This window comes from Nerophis ophidion, linkage group LG11 (assembly GCF_033978795.1).
Source record: "Nerophis ophidion isolate RoL-2023_Sa linkage group LG11, RoL_Noph_v1.0, whole genome shotgun sequence".
NCBI lineage: Eukaryota > Metazoa > Chordata > Actinopteri > Syngnathiformes > Syngnathidae > Nerophis > Nerophis ophidion.
Window position 1 is genome coordinate 67,150,871 of NC_084621.1, and position 25,516 is coordinate 67,176,386.

At 42.6% G+C, this 25,516-nt stretch overlaps 1 protein-coding gene across 3 annotated transcripts in view; it reads left to right on the top strand.

Annotated features, from left to right (window-relative positions):
* LOC133562376 (intermembrane lipid transfer protein VPS13B-like) overlaps window positions 1–25,516 on the top strand; it is an 819,661-nt gene that overhangs the window by 642,471 nt on the left and 151,674 nt on the right. For all 3 annotated transcript variants that reach the window (XM_061916536.1, XM_061916534.1, XM_061916535.1), the window contains exon 46: window positions 6,174–6,335. In XM_061916536.1, coding sequence (XP_061772520.1) covers window positions 6,174–6,335 — 162 coding nt within the window. The remainder of the gene's footprint in view (window positions 1–6,173; window positions 6,336–25,516) is intronic.

Sequence of the window (25,516 nt, forward strand, 5' to 3'; positions counted from 1 at the left end):
ACACAAGTTAAAGCTAACAACCATGTGTGGTCATGCCACACCACCGTGACCAGAACAGTTCTAGCACCTCTAAATGCAAGGCAATAAAAATACATACTTCTGTCTTCAATACGTCCTCAATCAAACCATTGTCCAGGTAGAAATACTCGTTAAAAAAATGCTAAATAAAGTTCAGTGCATTTTTTTTGTTACACATGTTTTTAGCTACTATGTTTTGGTTCAAATACTTGAACTCCATTTGGCCCATATGGCCCCAACCTCAAACCCCCCCTACATTTAAACCTCTATGCCTCAATTTTCAATTCTCCATCTTTGCTGCCTTCCAGCCCCTAAACCCCAGGGAAGTGGCTTTGGTGGAAAGCCACACAAAAGCCCGGTAGTGCTGGCACTGGATTTGTTCTCACAAAATATTCACATACTGTTGTATATGTTGGTCAGAAAAGTGTCTTTTTCGGTCTATTGCAGGGGTAGGGAACCTATGGCTCTAGAGCCAGATGTGGCTCTTTTGATGACTGCATCTGGCTCTCAGATAAATCTTAGCTGACGTTGCTTAACACGATAAGTAATGAATAATTCCGCTGGTAATCACAGTGTTAAAAATAACTGTCAAAATATAAAATATTCTCATGCATTTTAATCCATCCATCCGTTTCTATCGCACCTGTTCAATAGTCAAAAGTATTTTTTATTATTATTGGTTAGCTTCAGAATAACAATGTTATTAAAAAGAATAAGAGATGCACGCATTTTGTTGTTGTGATCAGGGACAGTCCAAATAAAAGAGGATGCGTACAAGGGCTTCACGGTGGAAGTAGGGTTAGTGCGTCTGCCTCACAATACGAAGGTCCTGAGTAGTCAGGGTTCAATCCCGGGCTCTGGATCTTTCTGTGTGGAGTTTGCATGTTCTCCCCGTGAATGCGTGGGTTCCCTCCGGGTACTCCGGCTTCCTCCCACTTCCAAAGACATGCACCTGGGGATAGGTTGATTGACAACACTAAATTGGCCCTAGTGTGTGAATGTTGTCTGTCTATCTGTGTTGGCCCTGCGATGAGGTGGCGACTTGTCCAAGGTGTACCCCGCCTTCCGCCCATCTGCAGCTGAGATAGACACCAGCGCCCCCCGTGACCCCAAAGGGGAATAAGCAGTAGGAAATGGATGGATGGATGGGCGTCCAAAGGTACAGGTCTACATCCTTCTCCTCATTTAGCTAAATTGAATCCAGTCTGTTTAATTCCTTGCTTCTTGTCTGTTTAATAGATGTCATCAGTGTTTGAACCTGACAGTTGTAATCATCCATCCATCCATTTTCAACCGCTTATTCCCTTTCGGGGTCGCGGGGGGCGCTGGCGCCTATCTCAGCTACAATCGGGCGGAAGGCGGGGTACACCCTAGACAAGTCGCCACCTCATGGCAGGGCCAACACAGATAGACAGACAACATTCACACACTAGGGCCAATTTAGTGTTGCCAATCAACCTATCCCCAGGTGCATGTCTTTGGAAGTGGGAGGAAGCCGGAGTACCCGGAGGGAACCCACGCATTCACGGGGAGAACATGCAAACTTCACACAGAAAGATCCCGAGCCTGGATTTGAACCCAGGACTGCAGGACCTTCGTATTGTGAGGCAGACGCACTAACCCCTCTGCCACCGTGAAGCCCTTGTACGCATCCTCTTTTATTTGGACTGTCCCTGATCACAACAACAAAATGCGTGCATCTCTTATTCTTTTTAATAACATTGTTATTCTGAAGCTAACCAATAATAATAAAAAATACTTTTGACTATTGAACAGGTGCGATAGAAACGGATGGATGGATTAAAATGCATGAAAATATTTTAAAGCCCCAGTTGTAATCAGTGTTGAAAATATTATACGGCTCTCACGGAAATGCATTTAAAAAAATATTTGGCTTTCATGGCTCTCTCAGCCAAAAAGGTTCCCGACCCCTGGTCTATTGCATACATGAGAACTTCTTAAACTACACACTAATACAATTGACTTTCTTTTGTCCATGGAAACAAAGCACGGGCAAAAAAGAAAGGGGTATCATTATTTACAATTTGTATTCCAGACATTTTATGGGCAGTTATATATGCACTGTGGATACTAGAGAAATCGTATCTGAGCGGATTAGTGAAATGGATACTTGGATTCCTGAGGCAGAAGTTGTCATTTCCCTTTAACAAGTAAGGTTTTTTTCTGTTCAAATGTCTTTGTCCTAATATTTAGACACTTAAGTAAAAAGGGGATGACGCAAGAACCGGAGGAAGCGTGTGTTTGTTTGTGATGTGCCTATCATGTTGCCTGGTGAATTGGAGCAGAAAGACGATACCATCAAACGGACTTAGCAATGGCATCTTACGATGCCAGCAGGAAGTTTGTAAATCGCAGTGTCAGATTTGTTAGGGAGCATAGATTCTGTTCCACTGTAAAACTGGGAAGTGGATTTAAAACCACTGCAGCTGTCCCATTTCTATTTTCAGTACCTCACCTCGCTTTCTACCTTTCTTCTGCCTATCGGTCTTCATCCATCGTCAAGCGCTGTTCCAATGCTTTAAACTTTCCCATCCGCTTTCAACAACCTCAAGACACTAAACGTACTTGGCAGTCAACCTACGGGCTTTTACTGCCAGGGTCTTTTAACCATCAAGCCCTGTGCCATTTAAACATATACAGCAGGTTTAGGTCTGTCTTTTTGGAGCACTTTGGTAGCAGTGAGGAAGCTATGGAACTACACATGTACTTTATGTATCTATCTCCTTCCTTCTTGTACGCCGTGGCTTGTTGGTAGAGAAGGCCAGTAACGTAATGGGAGTGGAGCTGGACTCTCTGGCAGTGGTGTCAGAGAGAAGAAGTCTAGCAAAACTCCTAGCCATTATGGACAACACCTCCCACCCACTACACTCGGACCTTGCAGAGAGAATGAGCACGTTCAGTGGAAGGCTCAGACTCCCTAAATGTAACACGGAACGACACAGGAGGTCAGCCATCAGACTGTATAATGTATATGTTCCTTGACTGCACTTAAATGTAGAATATATGTAAAACATATATATGCTATTCATATATTATATATTATATATGTTATATATTATATATGATTATTATTGTCTATTGTGAGCAAACTGTGGTGCTGAATTTCCCCCAGGGATCAATAAAGTACTTTCTATTCTATTCTATTTGAGCAGGGGTGTGCAATAAAGTGAGATGTCCCATCAGGGTCCAAGACACTTTAAATAAATGAGCTCTGTTAGCTCTCATCAAATTGATGTATGAGTGTCAGAATTCCAGTATGATTTCCTGATTGTTTCAGAGAAAATGCATCAAACTAAGAATAGGTAATATGTTGATGCTTCTGTACAAGAAGCCCACTTTGTGTAGCCTTATTTCGTTGCATGATATACAGTATAGTTTGAAAAGGTGCCAATAATAACCACACACCGTAGTTTACAGAGAATAGACCGCATCTAAATACCGTGTAAGCAACACCCCGCCTAATTTTTGTATATATTTTATTTTTGTAAATATATTGGCCGCACAATTTTACAAAAGTTAAAGTCCCAACGATAGTCACACACACTAGGTGTGGTGAAATTATCCTCTGCATTTGACCCATCCTCATGTTCACTCCCTGCATACTTGCCAACCCTCCCGGATTTTCCGGGAGACTCCCGAAATTCAGTGCCTTTCCCGAAAACCTCCGGGAAGAAATTTTCTCCCGAAATTCAGCCGGAGCTGGAGGCCACGCCCCCTCCAGCTCCATGCGGACATGAGTGGGGACAGCCTGTTTTCACGTCTGCTGTCCTGTTATATGGTTGTACTTGCATAGCGCTTTTCTACCTTCAAGGTACTCAAAGCACTTTGACACTACTTCCACATTTACCCATTCACACACACATTCACACACTGATGGAGGGAGCTGCCATGCAAGGCGCCAACCAGTACCCATCAGGAGCAAGGCTGAAGTGTCTTGCTCAGGACACAACGGACGTGACGAGGTTGGTACTAGGTGGTAGTAGGTGGGATTTGAACCAGGGACCCTCGGGTTGCGCACGGCCACTCTTCCACAACAGCTTGCCTGCCCAATCACGTTAAAACATCTACGGATTTTAATAAAAAACTGCACACACAAGGAGACGAAGCAGAAGAACGAGGAAGTTACAGCCATGGTGACGCCGTCTGTAATAGAGTGATCTATGTTGTCTGTTGCCATCGCCTGGTGAATGTTGGCTATACCGTTATGGGGTTGCTTTTTGATTGGCCAATGATTTACCTGGTGTTGTGCAAGTACGCTAATGGCAGAACAAAGGTTACTCAAATAGTGAAAGGTAAGTTTTGTTGTTGTTGTTTTTTTAGTAACCAGCAAGCACATTACAGTAAGTAACCTCAGTAGAATTATTTAAGTCTCACCTTAAAACTCATTTGTATACTCTAGCCTTTAAATAGACTCCCTTTTTAGACCAGTTGATCTGCTGTTTCTTTTCTTTTTCTTCTATGTCCCACTCTCCCTTGTGGAGGGGGTCCGGTCCGATCCGGTGGCCATGTACTGCTCGCCTGTGTATTGGCTGGGGACATCTCAGCGCTGCTGATCCGCCTCCGCTTGGGATGGTTTCCTGCTGGCTCCGCTGTGAACGGGACTCTCGCTGCTGTGTTGGATCCGCTTTGGACTGGACTCTCGCGACTGTGTTGGATCCATTATGGATTGAACTTTCACAGTATCATGTTAGACCCGCTCCACATCCATTGCTTTCCTCCTCTCCAAGGTTCTCATAGTCATCATTGTCACCGACGTCCCACTGGGTGTGAGTTTTCTTTGCCCTTATGTGGGCCTACCGAGGATGTCGTGGTGGTTTGTGCAGCCCTTTGAGACACTAGTGATTTAGGGCTATATAAGTAAACATTGATTGATTGATTGATTGATCGTAGAACAACTGTTTTTATTACTGTGTATTTGATAGGTGCAGTCTGAAATTCAACTATTTCTCTTATTTATATATATAATAGAATACATATATATAGCTAGAAATCACTAAAAGTCAAGTATTTCATACATATATATATTTTTATGAAATATGAAATATACATATGAAATATATTATACTCCTCCCCTCTTAACCAGGCCCCCAACCTCGCCTCTGCCCCTGCCCCGACCACGCCCCCACCCCCACCTCCCGAAAATTGAAGGTCTCAAGGTTGGCTAGTATGACTCCCTGGGAGGTGAGGTGAGCAGTGAGCGGCAGAGGTGGCCACGCTCGGAAATCATTTTTGTGATTTAACCCCTAATTCCAACCCCTTGATGCTGAGTGCCAAGCAGGGAGGTAATGGGTCCCATTTTTATAGTCTTTGGTATGATTCTTGTAACTTTTGGTAAGACTTTTTTTTCGCATTCACGTTCATTTTGAGGCAGGTAGACTCTGGGCTCATGACGTCGTCTTTGGTGCGCTGTGGTCCTGCATTTCAGGGTCCATTAGTGGTGGTGCATTTTTGCTTTCTCTTTGGATGGCGTGTGCATTTTGTAGTTTTTTCCCCATGCTGAGGGTGAGTCCGTAACGCGCTAAATGGCCGACTGAATAATTGTGTGAGTGCGTTTGAAACAATTGCACTGACCCGTTCGCCAATTTCTTTGGTTTTATTTGAATTTATTGGTGGAATGTGAAGCCTGTGAACCCGGAAAAATCCATCAATTAGCCGTAATGTTGTATAAAGCGCAAGGTTCAAAGCGTGGGTTAAAAGTAGCAGCTTATTGTCTGGAAATTGTGGTAATTGTGACCCACTAACTACTAAACTTACTGTACAGGTGTCCAGATGTGAGAAAGTTTGGTGTTTCTGAAAGAAGCATGCCAAAATGTACTGTATGTTCAACCCTCAAGTTCAGTTCAGGCGGCTACAGCCTGGTTTGCTGTCAGCCAGTGATTTGTTTCACCCCCCCTACTGAGGCTGTGTTGCTCCCACAGATGATATCACCTCAATCTCCTACTGGCTCACATCTGACCTGGCAAGATCTGCCGTTTTTAGATCAAGAACACATACGGGCCACGAGATCGTTGTAAATTTTCTCACACACAGTTCACAATAACATAAATCACACACCTTTTTTGCGATGAGCGTTTTCTCTTCTGTCACCTCCTTAAGTAATCCTCGTGACCATAGCTCCTACTGTTTGTTCACAGAATGGAAACCCAGAGGCTGAGGAACTGGTTTACAGCCATTATGTCATCTGTAATGATACCCACGAGACGCTGCGCTTCGGCCAGGTGGATACAGATGAGAACGTGCTCCTGGCCAGCCTCCACAGCCACCAGTACAGCTGGAGATCTCACAAATCTCCCCAGGTAACACACACAAACACACATTTTGGGCTAGGGCTGGGAAGTACCTGACAGCCCAAAGCTTTGTGGCTTTCTGCAGTTTATTTTAATGCACATACTGTAAAGTGCATAAAAGGACCAACCAGCAGAACTTAGATCACTGTCGAGCACACAATTGGTATCAGAATTTACAGTAAATTGGGGTTGTCAAGAACCATACCGTGATATCAAGTCAATACCGACATGCAACGAATACATTCATTCCTGTTTTGTCAGTATTGTCACTACTACAGATGCGCGGATAGGCAATTATATCATCCGCAACCACATCACTAAAGTCGTCATCCACCCGCAATCCACCCGAACCAACATTTCATCGAAGCCACACCCGCCCGTTGTTATATATCTAATATAGATGATGCAAGGCATTAGTGAGGTTAGAAAGTGTAACTCCCTCCAAATAGCACAGACACAATGGCTTTCTTGAACTGATTTATTTGAAGGCTTATTTCCCTTCAAATTCACCGTAAAAACTGTGATAAATAAAGCACGTTACAAATGTAAAAATAACAACATGCACAGCATGTGGATCAAACATTTTACCAAATAAAATACCAACAAATGACGAACAAATACCTCGTTGGCCTGCATGCTTCTTTTAGGAGAAAATTGTGATCTTCTGGCTCTTATAGCCCAAACGTTTAAAGTCCTTGTGACACTTTATAGTCTTTCGCCCTTCTCATTACATCAAAAAAAAAGTGTACTCATAGCCGGAAGTAGCTTCCTTACATCCGTCGACAGACCAAACGAGACACTTCAAAATAAAAGTATGCCCACATACTCTTTCAAATAGTGCTGCTTGTTTTTCGTATGTGGGTAACAACATTGAACTATTTATAAATGGTTGATTTCTATAGGCTAGTAAGGTAAAGTGTTGTACTTGACAAGTTTGGGCTACCTTGCTTCTGCAGCCTTCATCAGAGGTGTCACGTGATGTTAGCGTCACGTTGTCTGTGATGTGATATATGGATTGTACCATCAAGAGTTGTCAGCTACAACACTTTACCTACTAGTCTGTATAAATCAACCATTTATAAATACACGTCAGTAGTCTTAATGAACCTCTTCAACATAACATTGAACTATGTATAATGTAGCGGCTGGCTACGGGGTGTTAGCCAATGACTTTGGCTGGGGGGCGGGACTTCCGGGAGGGATAGGGAAGTGACGTTATCGACAGGAAGTGAGAGTTCGAGTTGTCCCGGGAAAAGCGTTAGAGACATGAGAGCTGTTGTGTGGTTGTATTACATCTTGTGCAATAAAGACAAGACAAACCAAGAAGTTGTATGAGCCTACATTCCTGGGATTATTACAATATATATTTCCGAATTGGTTCAACCGCCACCCGCCCGGATCTATTTAAAATCTATTTTTTCGTCATGTCACCCGCCCGACCCGAGGTTTATCCGCGGACTCCGCGGTTGTGACCGCAAACCGCGCATCTCTAGTCACTACCAAATAGTGTATAAAGCATTATTAATTGCGAAATGTGCTAGCATTCAGAGCTTCACTTCCAAGTTTATCGCATTAATATTAGGGGTGTAACAGTACGTGTATTTGTATTGAACCGTTTCGGTACGGGGGTTCCGGTTCGCTGCGGAGGAGTACCGAACGAGTTACACACGAACATATGAAGTAGCCGCCTATCCTAAAGTCTTAACAAGCTGCTCCGCTCCGTTCTGCCTTTGTCTCCTACACAGCACCCTGCATTCTCCCTCTACACCAGTGGTCCCCAACCACCGGGCCACTGCCCGGTACCGGGCTGCAGAATAATTTTTTATTAATTTTAATGATTTTTTAATTAAAAAAAACGTTTTTTTTTTTATTAAAACAACATAAAAAACACAATATACACTTACAATTAGTGCACCCACCCCACAAAACCTCCCTTTTTCATGACAAAGGGAAAAAAAATATTTAAAAAAATAATTCCCCCCCCCCTTTATTAAGTTATTCCTCATCAACGAATCCCTCAAATTCTTCTTCTTCAGTGTTCGAATCAAACAGTTGGGTGAATACGGCATCCAACATGCTCAGTCTCGTCGAAGTCGTCATTAAAGGAGTCAGTGTCGCTGCTGTTAATGTTAAATTCTCTCGCTGCTGCTCTATTTCCGTCTTCACTGAGTGACTGATCGCCTCGAGTTTTAACTCTGCGTCGTAAGCGTGTCATTGGAGCCATTTTGGGTTCTTTACATAAACACACAGAACCGGCACACCTTCCGCAGTCATATATCCCAGCGCACTTCTTCTTCTACGGGGGAAAATGAAGTCGACGGCTGCTTATCGTAGAAGAGGAAGCGCACTTCTTCTTCTACGGGGGAAAATGAAGTCGGTGGCTGCTTATCATAGTTGCGAGACCTGTTGTGGTTCAATATTGGTCCATATATAAGGCGCACCGGATTATAAGGCGCACTGTCAGCTTTTGAGAAAATTTGAGGTTTTTAGGTGCGCCTTATAGTGCGTAAAATACGGTAACTTGCACAACATGTAATGTACATAATATTGAAAGGATTTATTTTGGGGCAAAATCTCAGTTTACATTACCAAAACCATGGCACATTGTTGAAATAAAATAAACAAAAAAAATGGAAAAAGAAAAAGTCATAATGTAATGAGAAACAGCTGAAAATCTAGTTTTAACCTATTTTATTAGAAATGACATGACGTCACACTACCACCTTATAGGGAGAATATGAAGAACAATATTGATTGGTTTTGTATACTTCAATCAATCAATCAATGTGTATTTATATAGCCCTAAATCACAAATGTCTCAAAGGACTGTACAAACCATTACGCCTACGACATCCTCGGAAGAACCCACATAAGGGCAAGGAAAACTCACACCCAGTGGGACGCCAGTGACAATGATGACTGTGAGAAACCTTGGAGAGGACCTCAAATGTGGGCAACCTCCCTCTCTAGGGGAACCGAAAGCAATGGATGTCGAGCGGGTCTAACATGATACTGTGAAAGTTCAATCCATAGTGGCTCCAACACAGCCGCGAGAGTTCAATTCAAAGCGGATCCAAGACAGCAGCGAGAGTCCCGTCCACAGGAAACCATCCCAAGCGGAGGCGGATCAGCAGCGTAGAGATGTCCCCAACCGATACACAGGCGAGCGGTCCATCCTGGGTCTCGACTCTGGACAGCCAGTACTTCATCCATGGTCATCACACCGGACCTCCTCCACAAGGGATGTGGGGACAGAGGAGAAAAAGAAAAGAAGCGGCAGATCAACTGGTCTAAAAAGGAGGTCTATTTAAAGGTTAGAGTATACGGATGAGTTTTAAGGTGAGACTTAAATGCTTCTACTGAGGTAGCATCTCGAACTGTTACCAGGAGGGCATTCCAGAGTACTGGAGCCCGAACGGAAAACGCTCTATAGCCCGCAGACTTTTTTTGGGCTTTAGGAATCACTAATAAGCCGGAGTCTTTTGAAGGCAGATTTCTTGCCGGGACATATGGTACAATACAATCGGCAAGATAGGATGGAGCTAGACCGTGTCGTATTTTATACGTAAGTAGTAAAACCTTAAAGTCACATCTTAAGTGCACAGGAAGCCAGTGCAGGTGAGCCAGTACAGGTGTAATGTGATCAAACTTTCTTGTTCTATACAGTTACCTCTCACAGTACGGCATGGAAGGGTTCACCCTAAATGTTTCCTCCGTTGAGTTTATAGATAGGACAGAGGGAAGTAAATAATTTGACATCATAGAAGACATCCAACCCACTTTATTCTTTGCAGTTGTCTCTTATAAGTAGTCCAGCATCATACAAGAAAAGGTACATTGTTTTTGTTCTTTTGAGGTGTGTATTTGTTTGTACAATCTGCAACAAAAAAATACAAATGTTCATCTTGTCCAAAAGTGAACAGAGCCATGCACATTGGTGCAAACGGTGGAAAGAAAGTATGCTCCCCTGCCCTGACAGTGTTGGTAAAGAAGATTGATTGTATTTAACCCCTTTGTGGTTTTGAGGTTAGCGGAGGGTGGGCCGGCCTTCTGGGGCACATGCGTGAGTCCTCGTTGAACACGTTTCACGATCCCATGTACTCAACGACAAGTGTGAGAAAGTCAAAGCTGAGAAAAGACATGGCCATAATTACTCGCAGTAAGTCAAGTTGTATTAATCATTGACTGCGGTTAATCTCTGCACTTACTTCACCCGCTCCAACACAGATAAACACACACACACACACACATGTGGGAACTTGAAATCTTCATGTCTGAAATGAGTCAAAATGACCTCCTGTATCTTCAGGATGTCTTCGAAAACATTATCAGAATGAGCCAAATGTCTTTCTAAAAAATGTGGTTCTGTCATATGTTGTTTTATCATGTGTTTGTGATACAGTATATTAAATGTGATTTGTGAAAGGAGATAAATAAGTAACGGCGCAACATTGCCAAAATAATCAGCTAACTTATTAAGCCTGATGATAAATGTGTGCCAAGATGTCCGCCTCAGCACACACACTTAATTGCTTTGCAGGGTTATACAAATAATCAAACTGATAAAAGAAAGGGTTGTATTTCTTTAATGGTTGTTTGGTGGTACGTTTTTGTTGCTCTTGAACATCATCTCCCCAAATAGTTCTGCCTCTGCGTTGGTCCTGTGAAGATACCTAAACGACTGAATTTCATGAAACATTTGCCGCAATTTATTTCTGGAATACAGTAGTGTTGCTCCCCTTCTTGATCTTTCTTCTTTATTACACGTGGGGCTTCACATTGTGAAGTGAAGTGAATTCTATTTATATAGCGCTTTTCTCTAGTGACTCAAAGCACTTTACATAGTGACACCCAATATCTAAGTTACATTTAAACCAATGTGGGTGGCACTGGGAGCAGGTGGGTAAAGTGTCTTGCCCAAGGACACAACGGCAGTGACTAGGATGGCGGAAGTGTGAATCGAACCTGCAACCCCCAAGTTGCTGGCACGGCCACTCTACCAACCGAGCTATACAAAGAAGGCACATAAAGAAGAATTAAGATAAAGAAGGGTCACCTTCTTTATCTTAATTCTTTATTACACATTGGGTTTCACAAGCCCAAAAAAAGTCTGCGGGCTATAGAGCGTTTTCCGTTCGGGCTCTGGAATGCCCTCCCGGTAACAGTTTGAGATGCTACCTCAGTAGAAGCATTTAAGTCTCACCTTAAAACTCATTTGTATACTCTAGCCTTTAAATAGACTCCCTTTTTAGACCAGTTGATCTGCCGTTTCTTTTCTTTTTCTTCTATGTCCCACTCTCCCTTGTGGAGGGGGTCCGGTCCGATCCGGTGGCCATGTACTGCTTGCCTGTGTATCGGCTGGGGACATCTCTGCGCTGCTGATCCGCCTCCGCTTGGGATGGTTTCCTGCTGGCTCCGCTGTGAGCGGGACTCTCGCTGCTGTGTCGGATCCGCTTTGGACTGGACTCTCGCGACTGTGTTGGATCCATTGTGGATTGAACTTTCACAGTATCATGTTAGACCTGCTCGACATCCATTGCTTTCCTCCTCTCTAAGGTTCTCATAGTCATCATTGTCACCGACGTCCCACTGGGTGTGAGTTTTCCTTGCCCTTATGTGGGCCTACCGAGGATGTCGTAGCGGTTTGTGCAGCCCTTTGAGACACTAGTGATTTAGGGCTATATAAGTAAACATTGATTGATTGATTGACATTATAAAGTGGCTCCATTTCACTTCAAAATTCGATTTTCTTTTACAATTCATGACTCGAAATTCTTTTATCATCTTTCTTACTGTGTTCGTGTGTGTGTGTTTTATTTGTTCATAAAACTCAGAGTGATTAACAACTCCGTATCTGTCTCCTTACTCTCCCGTGTACTCATGAGGCATTCGAGCACACTCTGTATTTGCAGCCTGTGCTTTTTAAGAAAAATTGCATTTTATTTTGTGCAGCAGTGAAATAAATAAAGAAAGTTGCAAGCGGCAGAACTTTGATTAAAAAAGTGAGCAATAATATTAAATTCAAAAGTGGTTTAAGGGAGAGACAGGACAGAAAGCAGTGATTGTACCAGAAGTTTCCAATGAAGTTTCATTGAGGAAACAAACAGCGGCTAGTATGAAAAGTTAAGTTGATAAAGGGCTCCCCTTCTTTCCGCTCATCGCCATGTTTGCCAGTAAAAATAACGTTAAATGTTCATTTATCCCAGTGGTTCTCAACTTTTTTTGTCATCCCCACTTTGGACAAGGGGGAGTTTTCAAGCCCCACCTGCCCCCCATCGCCACAACAGAACGCTAATGCCAAGCTTAACATTTTCAATCCAATCCACTTTATTTATATAGCACATTTAAACAGCAATAACGTTTCCAAAGTGATGCACAGCCATGTTAAAAACAATCGTAAAAAAAATAAATAAAATAAAATAAAAAAAAGTATATATATAATATATATATATTATGCTCCACCAATGACTGAATAAAAACAAAAAATAAATAAATATAAAACCAATAAAAACAATATAAAAAAAAATATGATTAAAAACTATTTTAAAGGGTAAAATCAATTAAAACAGTAAAATAGAAATCAAAGTGTATAAAAAAACACAGAGGACAACAGAGGACCACACAACTCACGTAGTGTTAAAAGCCAAAGAATAAAAGTGGGTCTTAAGACGAGACTTAAAAGAGTCCACTGTGGAAGCAGTTTGAAGATGGAGGGGCAGAGTGTTCCAGAGCTTAGGGCCGACCACAGAGAAGGCCCTGTCTCCCCTGGTCTTAAGTCTGGTCTTGGCACCACGAGCTGGAACTGGCTCTCGGACCTCAGAGCGCGCGCAGGGATGTAAATTTGGACGAGGTCCGAGATATATTGAGGTGCCAGTCCATGTAAAGATTTAAAAACAAACAGCAATGTTTTAAATCAATTCTAAAATGAACAGGGAGCCAGTGCAAACTCTGAAGAATTGGGGTTATATGCTGGCGTTTCCTGGCCCCTGTTCAAAGTCGTGCTGCCGCGTTCTGGACTAACTGCAACCGGGAGAGAGCTTTTTGGCTAATGCCAGCATAAAGTGCATTGCAGTAGTCCAGGCCACTTGAAATAAAAGCATGCACCACTTGTTCAAAAAGGTTAAAAGATAAAAACGGTTTAACCTTTACTAAAAGACGAAGGTGATAAAAACACGATTTTAAAACGCCATTGACTTGTTTGTCTAGTTTAAAATGGCTGTCTATAGTGACGCCAAGGCTGCTGACTTTGGGACGCACATCATGTTGCAATGGTCCCAAGTCAGTGAGGGCCGGACCAAAAACTAAAATTTCCGTTTTTCCCTCATTCATTATTAAAAAATCCTGGGCTAACCAAATTTTCAAATTTATTGAACATCAAGTAACATTCAGGGTTTCCCACACATTCATTTATTTGTGGCGGCTCGCCACGAAAGAATTACGGCCGCCACAGATAAAAACTAAACAAAAAATTTGGCTTTTGACTCGCTTGACCGCTCATAAAAGCAGTGGGACTCTGTCTGTGAATGGAGCTTGTAGTTACATTTTATATAAATATGTAAATATGATATAAATATGTATATAAATATGTACATAAAGTCTTGTAATTACATTCCAACTCCGCGTTCTTCTTGGTCATTGCCGCCGCAAGAATATAATAATAAAAACATGTTTTTAAGTGAAATTCCCTCCCGTTCCTCGCGCCCCACCTGTCATGTCTCTATTCCCCACAGGTGGGGCCCGCCCCACACTTTGAGAAACGCTGCTTTATCCCATGGGTGTCAAACTCTGGCCTGCCGTGTAATTTAATTTGGCCCTTGAGGCAATATCAAATTAACATTACAGCTGGCCCGCCGTTATTAAACAGCAACAGTGCCGCTGTAACACCGCAATTTCTCACACTTGCCAATCCTCCCGAAGTTCGGTGCCCCTCCCGAAAATCTCCCGGGGCAAGCATCCTCCCGATTTTCACCCGGACAACAATATTGAGGGCCTTTGGCATTCTCTACAACCTGTCGTCACGTCCGCATTTCCTCCATACAAACAGCGTGCAGGCCCACTCGAATAATATATGCGGCTATTACACACAAAGTGTATGCAAGGCATAGTTGGTCAACAGCCATACAGGTCACACTGAGGGTGGCCATATAAACAACTTTAACACTGTCACAAATATGCGCCACACTGTGAACTCACACCAAACAAGAATGACAAACACGTTTCGGGAGAACATCTGCACTGTAACATAACATAAACACAACAAAACAAATACCCAGAACCCCTTGCAGCACTAACTCTTTTGGGACGCTACAATATATTTGGATATTTACCTCAGAAGGCTGCAACCAGAAAAGAGGCATTACATTTGTATTTAAATTTTATTTAAAAAGCCATTGATATTTTTTAATTATTATTATTATATTTGAAGCTCGATTTTGCATGTCACAATAAAGTTATTGTATATAAGCCTTGCTTGTTCAATATTCAATGCAAAACTCGTTTGGGTCCCTATTAAAAGGTTAATTTGTTCAACCTCGGCCCGCGGCTTTGTTCAGTTTGAAATATTGGCCCACTCTGTATTGGAGTTTGACACCCCTGCTTTATCCATTTCATTCATGTACTTCAAAACATTACTCTCTATAAAACATGTTTTTTTTGTGTGTTTGTAATAGATTAATTGGTTTTATGGGGGGAAAAATTTATTTTTTGTGATCTTGTTTGGATGGTAAATGGGTTGTACTTGTACAGCGCTTTTCTACCCCGTTTTAAGGAGCCCAAAACGCTTTGACAGTATTTCCACATTCGCCCATTCACACACACTAGAGATGCGCGGTTTGCGGTCTCATTTGCGGAGTCCGCAGATAAACCGCGGGTCGGGCGGTTGACATGACGAAAAAATAGATTTTAATTAGATTCGGGCAGGTGGTGGTTGAACCATCCGGAAATATTTGATATACATGGTTCTGGGATCGGTATCTTTTGCCATTCAAAGAGCCATTTAAGACCCGTGTCATAAAGCGAAGAAGACAATAGGAGACGCTATTATTCTCTTGGATGACTGCCGGCAGTCACCCAGATAATAAGTATTAGGGCGTGCTATGAAGCCATTGGCTTTGTCGCATTCTACAACATAGATAGATAGATAGTACTTTATTGATTCCTTCAGGAGAGTTCTTCAGGAAAATTAAAATTCCAGCAGCAGTGTACAGAGTTGAGATCAATTTAAATAAAAGTAAAAAGTAAATAATGGGGGTTTAAATGGAAACAAAAAAGAGAAATATTACAGTGAGAATAAAAACTAAAAAGCAATAATGGGAATAAAAATATAACAATAAAATAAGAATATAACAAGACAAAGTAGGCAGTAGTGACCATGTTATGAAAACGTATTGCACTGTTATTGTTTTGCATCCCCTGTCATCCTAGTACCCCCTGCCCCCCGTCCCAGAGAGGAGTTGTACAGTCTAATGGCGTGTGGGACAAAGGAGTTCTTGAGTCTATTAGTCCTGCACTTGGGATGAAGCAGTCTAGAACTGAACAGGCTCCTCTGGCTACTGATAACGCTATGCAGAGGGTGACTGGCATCATCCAGGATGCTCACTAGTTTGTCAACAGTCCTCTTCTCTGCCACCCTCACCATGTAGGATCTGCTTGTCAGTCCAGCATCATGTTGTGTGTGGCTTCCGCGGCAACACGCACACGACTGCAAGGCATACTGGGTGACACAGAGTACACTAATGGTTGTGATATGAACAATTTTAACACTCTTAGTAATATGCGCCACGCTGTGAAGCCACACAATACAAGATTGACTAACACATTTTGGGAGAACATCCTCACAGTAACACAACATAAACGCAACACAACAAATACCCAGAATCCTGTGTAAAATATATTCAGGGATTGTCACGGATGCAAAGGATTTTGGGTATTTGTTGTGTTGCGTTTGTTGTCTTACTGTGAGGATGTTCTCCCGAAATGTGTTTGTCAATCTGGTATTGTGTGGCTTCACAGCATGGCGCATATTAGTAAGTGTTAAAGTTGTTTATATCACAACCATCAGTGTACTCTGTATCACCCAGTATGCCTTTCAATCTTGTACGTGTGATTGCGGAAGCTGCACACAACATGTTGCCGGACTAACAATCGGTTGGTACATGTTGTTGAAGGCGTCAAAAGCAATGACTTCACAGCACGCCCATATTCTTGTCATCAGGATGAACGCTATCGGATAGTCGCGAGAACGTTAGCGGCTCCAATTGTTTTCATTACTCTGTGTAACAGGTGTAAATAGCTCTGTGAGTGGTAAAGGCGGCCGACTTCTGATGTATTTCAGCGGGCGGGTACGGTCCTGATAAAATGTTGGTTCGGGTGGACGGCGGGTGGATGACGACTTTGGTGATGCGGTTGCGGATTATATAGTTGCCTATCCGCGCATCTCTAACACACACATTCACACACTGACAGCTCGGGAGCTGCCATGCAAGGCGCTCACCAGGACCCACTAGGAGCGAGGGTGAAGTGTTTTGCCCAAGGACACAACGGACGTGACTAAGATGGTAGAAGGTGGGGATTGAACCAATAACCCTCCAATTGTTGGCACCGCCATTCTACCAACTTCGCCACGCCGTCCCCTGGATGAGTCTTTTGGAACAGATTAATGACAAAAACCAAGGCAATACTGTGCATTGTGTTTTTTCTCACAAGAAATAAACATATGTCATGTTTATAGATGGATCTATAAAAACAGAACTGTCCTAGTCATAAAAATAGCCAATGGCAATGTCCACTGCGCTTAAGGCTTCAAGCCTGTCCTCATAGCTGTGGTATGAAGTCTGTGTCCCAGCTGACGACTGCCGCAGGCACACAAACTTTAATTTTGTGCCGTTAAAATCTGTCCCCCTTCTCTCCCATTCCCTCTCTCTCTGTCACTCCGCAGAGGACTCATTGGACATAGGATCGACCTTACAAAACAAAGAAGGGAGAGAAAATTGTTGTGGCAAAAAGGGCTGGATTTGTTTAAGTATTCCCATGGATAAAAACACACCCTTATCCTAATGGTCATAAACCAGTGTCTAAAAAAACAATAAAGTAAAATAAATAACAGAAACAAATAAGGAAAACCACTGTATTTGTTTGGTCAGTAACACATTTCGTAAAAAAAAATAGGACTGTTAGGCACAACACAAAGGTCCACTGAAGAGGACACGAGTTCTCAGGTAGATACACACTTCCGTCTTAATGTCTTCTTCATCTTTCTTTCAAGATTGTGTATTAGTGAGAACATTAGTTTGTAATATCCATCCATCCATCTTCTTCCGCTTATCCGAGGTCGGGTCGCGGGGGTAGCAGCCTAAGCAGGGAAACCCAGACTTCCCTCTCCCCAGCCACTTTGTCCAGCTCTTCCCGGGGGATCCCGAGGCGTTCCCAGGCCAGCCGGGAGACATAGTCTTCCCAACGTGTCCTGGGTCTTCCCCGTGGCCTCCTACCGGTTGGACGTGCCGTAAACACCTCCCTCGGGAGGCGTTCGGGTGGCATCCTGACCAAATGGCTCCTCTCGATGTGGAGGAGCAGCGGCTTTACTTTGAGTTCCTCCCGGATGGCAGAGCTTCTCACCCTATCTCTAAGGGAGAGGGAAACTCATTTGGGCCGCTTGTACCTGTGATCTTATCCTTTCGGTCATGACCCAAAGCTCATGACCATAGGTGAGGATGGGAACGTAGATCGACCGGTAAATTGAGAGCTTTGCCTTCCGGCTCAGCTCCTTCTTCACCACAACGGATCGGTACAACGTCCGCATTACTGAAGACGCCGCACCGATCCGCCTGTCGATCTCACGATCCACTCTTCCCCCACTCGTGAACAAGACTCCTAGGTACTTGAACTCCTCCACTTGGGGCAGGGTCTCCTCCCCAACCCGGAGATGGCACTCCACCCTTTTCCGGGAGAGAACCATGGACTCGGACTTGGAGGTGCTGATTCTCATTCCGGCCGCTGCACACTCGGCTGCAAACCGATCCAGTGAGAGCTGAAGATCCCGGTCAGATGAAGCCATCAGGACCACATCATCTGCAAAAAGCAGAGACCTAATCCTGCGGCCACCAAACCGGAACCCCTCAACACCTTGACTGTGCCTAGAAATTCTGTCCATTAAAAGTTATGAACAGAATGGGTGACAAAGGGCAGCCTTGGCGGAGTCCAACCTTCACTGGAAATGTGTTCGACTTACTGCCGGCAATGCGGACCAAGCTCTGGCACTGATCATACAGGGAGCGGACCGCCACAATAAGACAGTCCGGTACCCCATACTCTCTGAGCACTCCCCACAGGACTTCCCGAGGGACACGGTCCAATGCCTTCTCCAAGTCCAAGTAGTTTGTAATATCTTATTTAAAAACCCCGATTTTCCATTTCCACTTATCGGTACGTATACTTGGCCTTTCTGGGTTATTGTTTTTTTAATGCAACATGAACTTGGGGCGGTATAGCTCGGTTGGTAGAGCGGCCGTGCCAGCAACTTGAGGGTTGCGGGTTCAATTCCCACTTCCGTCATCCTAGTCACTGCCGTTGTGTCCTTGGGCAAGACACTTTACCCACCTGCTCCCAGTGCCACCCACACTGGTTTAAATGTAACTTAGATATTGGGTTTCACTATGTAAAGTGCTTTGAGACACTAGAGAAAAGCGCTATATAAATATAATTCACTTCACAACTCACTCTTACCGACTGTACTTGACTAGCTCTTCCTCAGTTACAGTTCACAGTTTATAATACAAAACAATAGAAAGACTTAATAAATACCCACAAATCCAAAAAGTAACATTTAGTTGATCAATTTGATTGCTTTTCCACTTTTCCAAAGAGACGGTGAAAGTTTGTAAACGTATGATCATATAAATTAGATGAATAGATTAAGTCCACAGTCAAACTTTTGGTTTTCGATCTAATACAATCATATCCAAAAAGTCCAACGCAAACCGAAACAGTTTTTTCCATAAGAAATCATGTGAACACAATCTGTGGAGAAAGAACGCAAACCTGCCCCAAAAATGAGGAAACATTTTTTGAATATCCGAATCCGGACTCCCAAAATTGAATCACTTTTTCCTTATCCTATTTCTGATATTGAACGTTTTAATCAAAAGCAATGTACAGAGACATTCTAGATTAAAAACCAATGCTTCCAATCCGACCTGCTGGAGCTTGAGAGGTGCTGCAAAGAAAAATGGGTGAAAATGCCCAAAGATAGGTGTGAAATGAAGCTGTAATTGTTGCCAAAGATGCATCAGCAAATTATTGAATACTCACGTACATGTGATTTTTTTCATAGTTTTTTATTTCTAATAAATTAGCTAAATAAATAGAAAAAAAAAATACTTTCCACATTGTCAAAATGGGTTATTTTCTGTAGAATTGAATGTATTCCATTTCAGGATAGGCTCTAACACAGGCGTCGGGAACCTTTTTAGGCGGAGAGAGCCATTAAAGTCAAATATTTTAAAATGTATTTCCGTGAGAGCCATATCATATTTTTTAACTAAATGCGTGCATTTTTTTAAGTAAGACCAACATTTTTTTAGTATAATAAGTCGCAGGGGGGTTAGTGCGTCTGCCTCACAATACGAAGGTCCTGCAGTCCTGGGTTCAAATCCAGGCTCGGGATCTTTCTGTGTGGAGTTTGCATGTTCTCCCCGTGAATGCGTGGGTTCTACTCCGGGTACTCCGGCTTCCTCCCACTTCCAAAGACATGCACCTGGGGATAGGTTGATTGGCAACACTAAATGGTCCCTAGTGTGTGAATGTTGTCTGTCTATCTGTGTTGGCCCTGCGATGAGGTGGCGACTTGTTCAGGGTGTACCCCGCCTTCTTAAAACGGATGGTTGGATTAAAATGCATGAGAATGTTTTATAATTTGAACGTTATTTTTGAAACCAGCGGAATTATTCATTACTTATCGTGTTAAGCAATGTCAGCTAAGATTTATCTGAGAGCCAGGTGAAGTCATCTGGCTCTAGAGCCATAGGTTCCCTACCCCTGGTTTAAGCATTAGACAACTTTTTACCTGCACTTTGCCTCCCACTGTTTCCCACATCTACAAAGCAATTAGCTACCGACTGCCACCTACTGATATGGAAGAGTATTACACGGTTACTCGGCATAGCTCGTTTAGGAGAGTGGCCGTGCTAGCAACCTGAGGGTTCCAGGTTTGATTCCAGCTTCCGCCATCCTAGGCACTGCCGTTGTGTCTTTGGGCAAGTCACTTTACCCACCTGCCCCCAGTGCCACCCACACTGGTTTAAATGTAACTTAGATATTGAGTGTCACTTTGTAAAGCGCTTTGAGTCACTAGAGAAAAGCGCTATATAAATATAATTATCTGAGAGCCATATGTAGTCATCAAAAGAGCCACATCTGGCTCTAGAGCCATAGGTTCCCTACCCCTGGGTTAGAGTGTCCGCCCTGAGATCATTAGGTCGTGAGTTCAAACCCCGGCTGAGTCATACCAAAGACGATTGTAGCTGAGATAGGCGCCAGCGCCCCCCGCGACCCCGAATGGGAATAAGCGGTAGAAAATGGATGGATGGATGGATAAGTCTCTAATTCTTTTTAATAACATTATTTTTTGAAAAGGTGTGGTAGAAAACGAATAGATAGATTAAAATTCATAACAGTTTTTTTAATATTTTGAACGTTATTTTTAATATCGTGATTACCAGCGGAATTATTCATTACTTATGGTGTTAAGCAATGTCAGCTAAGATTTATTTGAGAGCCAGATGCAGTCATCAAAAGAGCCACATCTGGCTCTAGAGCCATAGGTTCCCTACCCCTGCTCTAACATAACAAAATGTAGAAGTGATAGCTGTGAATACTTTCAGGATGCACTTTAGCAACAGACGCTGTGGTCAAGGTTAGAATTTCAACAGAAGACATTTGAAGATAATCAACACTAAACTGCCGTCTGGCGGCTAAAGGGGATAGTGCACCCCCACATTTTGTCACATTTCATGTGTCAGGCAAACCGCGACGCATGTGGCCATGTGATTCACATTCCTACTGTCTCAAGTGAAAAAGTGACATTATTTACAATGCCTGCTGTTACTTAAAGGCCTACTGAAAGCCACTACAAACCGACCACGCAGTCTGATAGTTTACATGTCAATGATGAAATATTAACATTGCAACACATGCCAATACGGCCGCTTTAGTTTACTAAATTACAATTTTAAATTTCCCGCTGAGTTTCTTGTTGAAAACGTTGCGGTATGATGACGCGTGTTTGTAACTGGTTGAGCGGACATTTTAGCCAGGCACCACTTAAGTCGTCTCCTTTCACCGCATAATTACACAGTATTTTGGACATCTGTGTTGCTGAATCTTTTGCAATTTGTTCAATTAATAATGGAGACATCAAAGAAGAATGCTGTTGGTGGAAAGCGGTGGACTTCCGAAACATAGCTGTTGTTTCTTTGTTTGTTGTGAAGCTTTAGCGAACATGTTTCTCTACCACATGTCAACCAGCAAGTTTTTGGATGAGAAAATTGTGATTATAAGTCGGCTCTTACCGGAGACTTGTGCGGAGTTAGCGTCCTCCTGCAGCAGCTGTCAAAAAGGCAGCTGGCTTCTCTCAGAGACACTGGCGGTCACCGACTTTCAGGTATGACTTTATAATCTCACTAAAACACTATTAACAAAATAAGCACTTAAGGGATTTTCCAGAATTATCCTAGTAAATGTGTCTAATAACATATTAATCTGTCAGGCTTGTCCCTGTCAGTTTTGGTCTATGTATTAGTTTTTCCTCTGCATTTGTCTTTAGTTCCTGTCAGCACTCTTATTTTGTTTCTGTTTCCTGTTTGTCTCCCTGAGTGCTGTGTAACCCTCAGCTGTGGCTAATTGGCACCTGGCCACACCTGGGATCAATCAGCCAGCCACTATTTAAGACCTGTTTTCTCCTCCAGTCAGGGCTGGATTATTGACATCTCAATGTCATTTTCTACTTGTCATTCCTACTGGTCGTGTGATTGCAGCGTAGCGGTAAGCTATATTTGGTAGATGTTTGTAGCTTACTGTTTTTTGTTCCCTGCTTCCGATTTGTTTGTTCATAGCCCTTAGTTTGTTATATCCGCATACGTGCGTGCTTTTTGTTCGTACCCTTTGTTTGTTCTAGTATTTTAAATTAAAGTATGTTTTCCTGCAAAATGCCTCCCTCCTTCTCTGCATCTTGGGGTTCGTCATCAAATAACTCTGACAGAATCGCTCCCATTGCCGTCGCCTTTTTTTCTCCTTTTTTTTCTAGTGCTTCACTCTAACTTTCCTCATCCACAAATATTTAATCCTCGCTCAAATTAATGGGGAAATTGTCACTTTCTCGGTCTGAATCGCTCTTGCTGCTGGTGGCTATGATTATAAACAATGTGAGGATGTGAGGAGCTCTACAACCAGTGACGTCACGCGCACATCGTCTGCTACTTCTGGTACAGGCAAGGCTTTTTTATTAGCGACCAAAAGTTGCGAACTTTATCGTCGATGTTCTCTACTAAATCCTTTCAGCAGAAATATGGCAATAGCGCGAAATGATCAATTATGACAAATAGAATGGACCTGCTATCCCCGTTTAAATAAGAAAATCTAATTTCAGTAGGCCTTTAATAGACATTCAGTACAGAAAACCCTTTTTTTTATCGCAGTTAATTGATATTGGACATGACCGTTTTATAAATTATAAATCAATAGCTAGAGCAATGCAGTTTAAGACCTTTTAAATGTATTTTTTGTACATTATGAGAGAGCTCTTTCGACACAAAATAACACACACATAGTCACCTTCACACTTGTTTAATCGAATATAGAAATTCTCCCTAAGGCTGAGTCGGTGCACGTGATACTGGACAGCACATTCATGTTTAATGTAGTGGTCAGTACGACTGCAGTACTGATGTGTTTAGTTCATTTATCCATTTTTCATTCGACCCAACTCTCTCCTTTGAGTCACACATTAAAAGCGTTACTAAAACGGCCTTCTTTCATCTCCGTAATATCGCCAAAATTCGCTCCATTCTGTCCACTAAAGACGCTGAGATCATTATCCATGCGTTTGTTACGTCTCGTCTTGATTACTGTAACGTATTATTTTCGGGTCTCCCCATGTCTAGCATTAAAAGATTACAGTTGGTACAAAATGCGTCTGCTAGACTTTTGACAAGAACAAGAAAGTTTGATCACATTACACCTGTACTGGCTCACCTGCACTGGCTTCCTGTGCACTTAAGATGTGACTTTATGGTTTTACTACTTACGTATAAAATACTACACGGTCTAGCTCCATCCTATCTTGCCGATTGTATTGTACCATATGTCCCGGCAAGAAATCTGCGTTCAAAGGACTCCGGCTTATTATTGATTCCCAAAGCCCAAAAAAAGTCTGCGGGCTATAGAGCGTTTTCCGTTCGGGCTCCAGTACTCTGGAATGCCCTCCCGGTAACAGTTTGAGATGCTACCTCAGTAGAAGCATTTAAGTCTCACCTTAAAACTCATTCGTATACTCTAGCCTTTAAATAGACTCCCTTTTTAGACCAGTTGATCTGCCGCTTCTTTTCTTTTTCTCCTATGTCCCACTCTCCCTTGTGGAGGGGGTCCGGTCCGATCCGGCCATGTACTGCTCGCCTGTGTATCGGCTGGGGACATCTCTGCGCTGCTGATCCGCCTCCGCTTGGGATGGTTTCCTGCTGGCTCCACTGTGGACGGGACTCTCGCTGCTGTGTTGGATCCGCTTTGGACTGGACTCTCGCGACTGTGTTGGATCCATTATGGATTGAACTTTCACAGTATCATGTTAGACCCGCTCGACATCCATTGCTTTCCTCCTCTCCAAGGTTCTCATGGTCATCATTGTCACCGACGTCCCACTGGGTGTGAGTTTTCCTTGCCCTTATGTGGGCCTACCGAGGATGTCGTAGTGGTTTGTGCAGCCCTTTGAGACACTAGTGATTTAGGGCTATATAAGCAAACATTGATTGATTTTTATGCTTTAGTCCAAAAATACATAGAATAGGCTTAATTTTCTTTTTTAAAACAAAACAAAACTGACATAGTGAAATCGCAAACTTGGAAGCACGATGTGGCGAGGGAAAACTGTAGTTATAAAACATAAGGAGAGAAATGCACAAGCCAACTTTTTGTGTGTAACAATGTGTGTGATTCTGAGCGGTCGAACCAGAGAACCCTTCCAGTGATGTTGACATACCTTTGCATATCTGTCACTTCTCTCTCAAGGAAGGATCAAGCCAAAACTGTTTTTTCAGTGAAACATGAACCTCGATTTAGGTCACGATCCCACTCTCTTGTGTTTTTTTTTTTTTTCTTTTACCCCCAGTTCCTTCTGCCAATCCTAACCATAAGTTGCATTAAAGGGTCAAATGAAGCAGTCGCCTTCTTGGGGCCGGCTGTCACCTGACCCTGTATCAAATCTTTACTTACACCTACGCAATGTGATGAAATGTTTCGTAAATCCTGGAGACGGTCAAGCCCTTGTATACCTTAGCACCCAGCATTTACCAGCCGAGGCAATGTATATTTACAGTATACTGTATCATACACTACAAGCCATCTACACCAGGGGTGTCAAACTCCAATACAGATTGGGCCAAAATTTAAAACTGATCAAAGGGGGCCAAGGTTGAACAAATTAACCTTTTAATAGGGACCCAAACAAGTTTTGCATTGAACATTGAACAAGCAAGGCTTATATAACTTTATAGTGACATGCAAAATCGAGTTTCAAATATAATAATAATAATTAAAAAATATCAATGGCTTTCCAAATAAAATTTGAATACAAATGTAATGCCTCTTTTCTATTTGCAGCCTTCCGAGGTAAATATCAAAACATATTGTAGCGTCCCGAAAGAGTTAGTGCTGCAAGGGGTTCTGGGTATTTATTTTGTTGTGTTTATGTTATGTTACAGTGAATGGATGAATGAATGGTTTATTTTTAGCCATGCAAACAAAACAAAAGAATGACATAAAATACAAAATAAATATATATATATATATATATATATTAGGGCTGGGCAACGATTAAAAATTTTAATCGAAGTTAATCGCACCATTTCTCTGATTAATCGCGATTAACTGCATTGTATACGCAACGCCCAATAATGAATTCAAAAGTAGTGTGTAGTGCACCTTTA